This window comes from Myotis yumanensis, unplaced genomic scaffold, assembly GCF_028538775.1.
Source record: "Myotis yumanensis isolate MYYU_CA2020_CCGP unplaced genomic scaffold, mMyoYum1.0.hap1 SCAF_18, whole genome shotgun sequence".
In the NCBI taxonomy this organism is placed as follows: domain Eukaryota; kingdom Metazoa; phylum Chordata; class Mammalia; order Chiroptera; family Vespertilionidae; genus Myotis; species Myotis yumanensis.
Window position 1 is genome coordinate 20,447,398 of NW_027223769.1, and position 7,368 is coordinate 20,454,765.

The following is a 7,368-nucleotide window of genomic DNA, read 5'->3' on the forward strand; positions in this document are numbered from 1 at the left end:
TTTTTAATACAGACCTCGTCTATACAAGTGAGAGGGACTAGGAAAAAGAGGATTTGAAGCCCATTTTGCAGAAGCCACTTTAACAGTGTGTACTTAGCTGGATCATTATTTTCCGATCCCTCAGGCCCCATGAAGGAAAAAATCACAATGAAACATGGTAGCAAAATTGGCTGATTCTTGTATTCCTATGGACAATTTAACTTATTCTTGAGAACCATTAGCCTATAAATCATGCTTGGAAGATGCATTTGAGAAGGATCTATTAAGGGATGATAAACTCGCATATGTACCTCTTGCTGCTCCGACAGACCTCATCACTCCATTTGCCCTGAGCTGACTGGGAGAACAGGGCACAGTTTTCCCGCTTGCCACCATTAGGTTGTGCTCGGTCCCAGTTGAGGAAGGAGATGGCAATTCCATTGACATCAACAAACTTGCCTTCTGTGACCAGGTCATTGATGCCTAGCCAAAAGTCATTGACACCCGGCAGGCTCCTTTTACCATAGTCTCGAAGGGCATTGATTTCGTCTGAGTTTCTGGGGATGACCAGGGTCCCTCCCTTGGAAATACAGTCTTCATTGGCTTCATGGAAGTGCTTCGAGCCTTCCGAAGCAAGGTAGCATTTCTTGTGAAATTTTGTGCCTCGGAGACAGACTGTAAAGATGTGAGATTTGAAATATTAAAATGCTTTTTGAGTATAAGACATCCAGGACTGGGCCTGGCAAGTACCAGTATATATTTGTGGAATGAATGATATGTGATGGTAATGCTAAATCAACATTTATTTACTGGAGATTTTGTATGTGTTGGACATTGTACATACAATGTACAAAAAGATAAACTTTGATCTTTTCCAAGCACTCTACTCATAGAATAATCACAACAGTCCCATGAAGTGGGATTTTATTACTCCCATCTTTACATTATCAGGATATTAAGGCTTAGAAAAGTTGTGATTTGCAACAACTTAGCATGTAAAAATATAACTTAGCATGAAAGATTACAACTACGCACACCCAGGTTTGTCCCTCCCTTAAAATATGGCCTTTCGCCTCATGATGCTTTGATATACACATGGTTGTTAGTTATTGTAGCTCTACTATGTGCTGAATTTCTTTGGGACTTAGAACTGGAATGATATTTCATAATTATTAAAAACAAAAACAAAAGCCTGAGTTTGTATAGAGACAGTGTTTTTCTTATGCAGATAACTCAGCCCTGCTATATATATTGTTTAGGTTATCCAGGATAAACCAAACATAAAGATAGATTAGGCAAAAAGCATGGGCGGATCAGGCTCTGACATTTACTAGCTTTGTAAAGCTTGGGCAAATTATTTAATTTCTCTGTGCCATAGTTTCCTCATCTGTAAAATGAGGATAATCACTATGGCAGGTATCTCATAAATTGTTAGAGATTAATGTGCTCATGTAGGTGAAGCATTAATAAAACTCCCCTTCTGCATGCACATTTGACCTTCTTTTAACTTTCTAATTCTGTTTCCCTGGAAACCTGATAACGGGGATATATCACCAGTGTTGCTAGGCAACATTGCTTATGGTAAAAAATGACCTTGAATTGGTAACATGGATGGTCTGGGAGTTACAAGCACTTGATTGAAAGCTGTAACTTCAGTCTTCTCTGAAGGCTGTAACTCTTATAATTGGGCAGGTCTCTTGTGGGACCCTCGAAGCTCTACTTTGAGTTACTATGAGAGTATTGTTCCCTGTGGGTATGAGCTTTGCAAGCCCAGGCTGTTCCTGAACCACCCAGTGTGGCTCTCATTTCCTCACCCCTGGGAGCTCTGCTCCAGAAAGAAAGGAACGCCAGATGCTGCCCTCTATTGGCAAGCTGTGGTTCTAACCAATGTCCTTCCATTTGCATTTGATGTACATGCCTGAGTCCTGTGGCCCTCTGTTTAGTTGAATCTCAGCAGATCTCCCAATGAGCACTTAGTAAACATCCAATGAATGCTAATTATTTAAGGTAGTTAATACTCGCTTCACTTCTGTTTCATTGCCTATAAGAAAAGACTTTTGAACAGACTTAAAATTGTATTATTGAAATGCCTATTTTTATCTCTATATAAAAGAAAGGAGTGGAAAATCAAGCTGATTTCCAGTCATCTCCTCAGCTTTTGGATCCTTTCTCTAAGACACATCTAGCTTGTCAATGTCTCTTTTAAAAATATGTCACCTAGAACTTGACATGCACTCTAGGTTTGGTTTGAATTGCTAGGAAATCGCAATTTCCCCCCTATCTCCTTTGAGACAGGCATCAATGAGATGAGGTCTTACCTGTCTGCAGAGCCTGTATTTCCTTCAGGGCATTGACTTCTCTCCAGAGCTTTTCAACTTGAGTCTTTAGGTCTCCATCCTTTTCTGGGGATATTTTAGGGTGGGGTGGTAAGGGAGAAATAAAAAGCATATGATTAAAATAATATGAAAATAAAACAAAATATACTGAAGCTTTGAAATCCAAAACCTAAGGCAAGGGTGGTTTTGATGAAATTGCACTCAGTGTACATGAAAAATAAAGCATGAAAATAAGTTGGCTGGGAAGATTCATAAGGGTTTAGTGGAGGTAATAATACCAACAATACTAGAAGTTCCCTCTGTGCAATGGGCCTCCCATCTCTCTCTCCAGCCCCTTCCCATGCGACCCTCCCTCCACCAGGCTTCAGACCCCTTGACTCTCAGATGCATTCTACAGCAAGCTATCTCATCTTGGGATCCTTTCCTTTGGGTTCCTTATGCCTGGAACACTCTTACCCTTTTTTTTGTTGAGTGTAAACATCTCTTCTTCTGAGAAAACTTTTCTGATTATCCTCTCTACGTTAGCATCCCTGTGGCTAATCTCTTTCTTTGAACTGTTATGTTTCTTCAAAGCACTTTCTCCAATCTATAATTATTTTACTCAATTTTATCTGTCTTATTATCCAGGGTATTCCTTGTCACATAATAGGCACGCATAATGTTTGTTGAATGAATCAACAAAATTTCAGGACTGATGGAGACTGTCTTGGAGATTGACAGCTTGGTAGCTCTTCAAAGGCAGGAATTGTAATAAATCATATTAAAAAGTATTAAAAGCCACCATACCCTATGTGCTAAGAGCTTCATTATTTCAATATTCCTGTGAGATAGACACCATCACTATCCCCAAGAAACAGAGGCACAGACAGTTGAATTAACCTGCATAAGGTCACCCAGCTGGTAAGGTAGAGTCGGGATTTGATGCTCACTGACTCCATTTCTTCCCATCCCTCCCATCTGCTTTTGTACAGTGATTGCCTTCACCTGCTTGGTCCCTAACATGTGGTCTCGGGCAGAGAAGATGCTCAAACTTGACAGGGCCTATCCTCAGATGCCTCCTTGTGGAGATGCCATATAGAGAATCTAGGCTCTGTCCTGGGTTTTTCAAGTCAGTCCCAAATCCAAACACGCTGATCTCCAGCCCCTTAAACATGTGCTCTGCAAGCCAGGTTTTTCCACATTTGGGTTAGGAAAATGCCTTTTGCGGTACTCAGAGGTGGCTCCCAGCTCTGTTTCACTTCATACTGCTCATCAGTTCTCAAAACATCCACTAGCTCAGCTCAGAAATAAATAGCCTAAGGATTTCCTCAATGGGTCCATTGAATCCAGAATAAATATGTTCAGAGAACAAAACCATTGGCTGTTGGGGGCCAGGCTTGTAAAGACCTGAAGACTTGCTTCCAAGTTACAAATTGACAACTCTGTACATGTTATTCTCCCATCCCTCTCACCTTCCTGCTCCATTCTATTTAAATAACTGACCTCCACAGAGAAGCTGTAAACATTATAATTAACATAAAGACACAAGAATTAATATTAGGCCCCTGGGAAATCATTATGGAAGTCATTATCCAGATGGCTTGGCTTCTGCTGCTTCTTTTGTGACAAATGTGAATGTTTTGTCTACAGTGAACACAGGGATCAACTATTTCACTGTAAAAATTATATTTTATTCATTACTGCAGCACATAATTTTTTGAGACATATATAGTAAGTACCAAAAAAGCTTTTGTTTGGAACTAAATCACTCAATTGCCATTTTGAGTTTTTAAAAACAGACTCCTTTTTACTTTATTATTAGTGTTCTCCAAAATAGGTACAGTGTAGAAATGATGCAAAAGTAATTTCCAGAAGAAATGACCACTAAACATATGAAAAATAGCTCAGCTTCATTAACAATCTAATAAATGCAAATTTTAAAAGGTTTTATTCTTATGGTTAAGTTGGCAGGGCTTAAACTGATGGTATGATGTTGGGCTATCAAGGTATCTAGACAAGGGGCAATCTCATACACTGAAGATGGGATCATAGATTGATGCTGTCATTTTGGGAGCCAATTGGAAAGTGTGATTAACCCGAAATTTTGCTTCTAGAAATGTATCCTAACATCCTATCATGGGGATCAATATACTTATAGACAGTCCCTGATAGGATGTTTTAATTTATGATTTTTGATTTTACAATGGTGTGAAAACCATGTGCTTTCAGCAGAAACTGTACTTCAAATTTTAAATTTTGATCTTTTCCTGGGTGAGCGTTATGTGGTATCATTGTCTCTTGTGATGCTGGGCAGAGGCAGATATTTTAGAGTATATACTGTGTTGCTAGCAGTTTTTTGTTTTGTTTTGTTTTTAATATTGTGTTATGAGCACATTTAAGGTCGTTTAGACTGAGTTACAATATTTGGTAGAGTAGGTGTAGTAAATGCGTTTTCAACTTACTGTATTTTTTCTTTAAAAAAATATTTTTATTGATTTCAGAGAGGAAGAGGGAGAGATAGAAATGTCAATAGTGAGAGACAATCACTGATCGGCTGCCTCCTGTACACCCCTACTGGGGATTGAGCCCACAACCCAGTCATGTGCCCTGACCAGGAATCACACTGTGACCTCCTAGTTCATAGGTTGATGCTCAACCACTGAGCAACACTGTCCAGGTGGTATTTTTAATTTATGATGGGTTTATCAGGATGTTACCCCATCAAAAGTCAGTGAGTATCTTTATGTGTGTACAAAGCAGTTCACTGAGGCACTGAATCAGAGATGGATTGAAAACCACACAGAAGTTCACCAAGAGAACAGATTAAGTAAATCATGACCCATCTACACAGTGTGATATTATGTGGCTGTTAAAATGACTGAGGTAAGCTTTGTGTAGATATGAATCTCTGAGTGTTAATAGATGAAATTAATTAGTTTGTCTGCCAGGCACTTTGCATAGCCAATTCTTATTTTGTTAAAAATATCAATTTTTAATTGTGCATTCAAAAAACTGTGAATATTAGCCAGTAGTTAATAGTGGCTAATTCTGTGGAGACGATTGGGAGAGAGAAAGAGCTTTCACTTTGATTCATAAAGTGTTATTTACAGGTGCTTAAAATAGTTTAAGGGTGTGAGAGGTTGGGGAGAGAACTAGTCAGCAAGTCTAGACTTACTACTTCATCTGCTGTAGCATCTGCTTATTGGGCCCTGATGGCAAAATTAGCATGAACTGCTTTCAGAGGGTGATATTTAAGGTGTGTACCCAGTCAGGAAAAAAAAGTGTGTGTTCGTGTGTATGTGTGTGTATGTGGGGGTTGAGGAAGGAGCTCTCTATGACCTGAATTGCAATTACTCCAGAAAAACCACACACACATGCACACACACTCACACTCACTCATACCCCTCCCCACATCCCTATTGGGTGGTGACCACTTTGCACTCCCTCCCACTGGTGAGGAAATGCTGGCAACAAAAATGTGCCACATCACCCAGTACCTTCTCTCGCCTCCTTCCCCTGCCCTCATCTTCAGCAATATACTGAATATACTGTATCTACGCCTGGGAAATATTTCAATCTTTCATTAAATAAGGTACCAGGGCAATATAATATTTTATAAGGAAAAAAGCTTCCACTTAAGAAACCTTGCATCAGACTTAAATTGTATAAATAAATTCCTCTAGAAAAGTGCACTTTATTATCATCAGAACACAACACAAGCCCCCTTTCTATCCACCAGTCATCTGTGTGTGTCACATCAAAACCAACCTTGTTGGTATTGTGTGTGTGTGTGTGTGTGTGTGTGTGTTGTTAATAACGAAGTGCAACTGATACAGAAATAGTGTCATAATATTTACCTTAAAATATCCTGATATGAAAATGACTCAGAGGGTGAGATAAAACATTACCCGTGTTTCCCCTTTTGCTTTGGTTTCAGTATGTTGTAAATAAATTACCATCATTTTTGTTCTTTGCAGCATTTACTTTTTATCTCATAACCTAATTCAAGCCACCCAGAATTTGAGATTGCTCTTAGATTTAGTTTTGCATAAAAATGTCTTCAAACACTATATGACGTTGCTAGTTAAAATATGTGTAAGTCAAAGAGAGGTTCAACTTATCTGTGACAGGAAAAAGCTTAAATATATAGTATAGACTGTTCTTATATAGCAAGATATGAAAATATATCTACATGGTAACCAGTGACAAAAAAGGAAGTCACAATTACCAATAGCTCTATCTTCTTCTACACATTTAATAGGATCATAATTATTTCACAGTTAACTTTGATTAATGTCACACAATCTCTACGAGTGAAACTGTACTCTATAATCAATATGTTCTGCTTGACTCCTCATTCATAATACCAGATGTCCACATATCCCGGTGATTCCCTCTAAAGAACATTCTATGTAATCCACTTGACAAAGGATACACAATATAGAATTTCTTTTTACATTATAAGAGCTTTTTATCACTGTAAAAAAAAAACACACCCTTATTACATGATTCTTTTAAATATCAAACTCTCCAGAGAATTAAAAGGTCATTCAGTCCCATGAAATGCCATTTCCGTACTCTGGCTTGGTACTGTCACCAGGCACAGTCTCCTGGAGGGGTTTGGAAATGAATTTTGTCCAGCCCCTCCGCACCCCGAGCAAGCCCAGTATTTTACCTTTCACGCGGCGTTTGCTGTGCTTCCTGGCTTTGAATTTGGATGGGTGGCTGGTGGTCTGGTCCAGGAGCAAGGTGATAACCAGGACATAAATTACAAGTCCACTCTTTGCCATGGCTCCCGGGCAGGTCTGGTGGCCACTTTGCCAGCTCCTCTGAAGTAGCTAAGGGACAAGCAGACTGCACAGCTACATCTTGCTCTGGAATGCCAGGGGCCAGCTTTATAAAAGTGAGCTGGGAAGGCTGGCTGGCTGCCGTCCTGCTGACGAAATGTTTGAGTGCCTCGGCTGGCCACAGCATGAGGTGGCCCCTTGTTCTCCTTCTTCGTGGCAGACGTTTTCTGTGTTAATATTGGTGCTACACTTCCTAGTTGACTTGCCTTTCCAGAGTGTATTAGAGT

At 39.5% G+C, this 7,368-nt stretch overlaps 1 protein-coding gene across 1 annotated transcript; it reads right to left on the reverse strand.

The window, feature by feature from the left end:
• Window positions 1–262: 262 nt before the first annotated feature.
• CLEC3A (C-type lectin domain family 3 member A) lies at window positions 263–7,084 on the reverse strand. The gene is made up of 3 exons (XM_070398772.1): window positions 6,970–7,084; window positions 2,298–2,381; window positions 263–654 (listed from the first exon to the last, which is right to left on the reverse strand). The coding sequence occupies exons 1-3, from the start codon at window positions 7,082–7,084 to the stop codon at window positions 263–265; spliced, it is 591 nt and encodes a 196-aa protein (XP_070254873.1).
• Window positions 7,085–7,368: the final 284 nt, after the last annotated feature.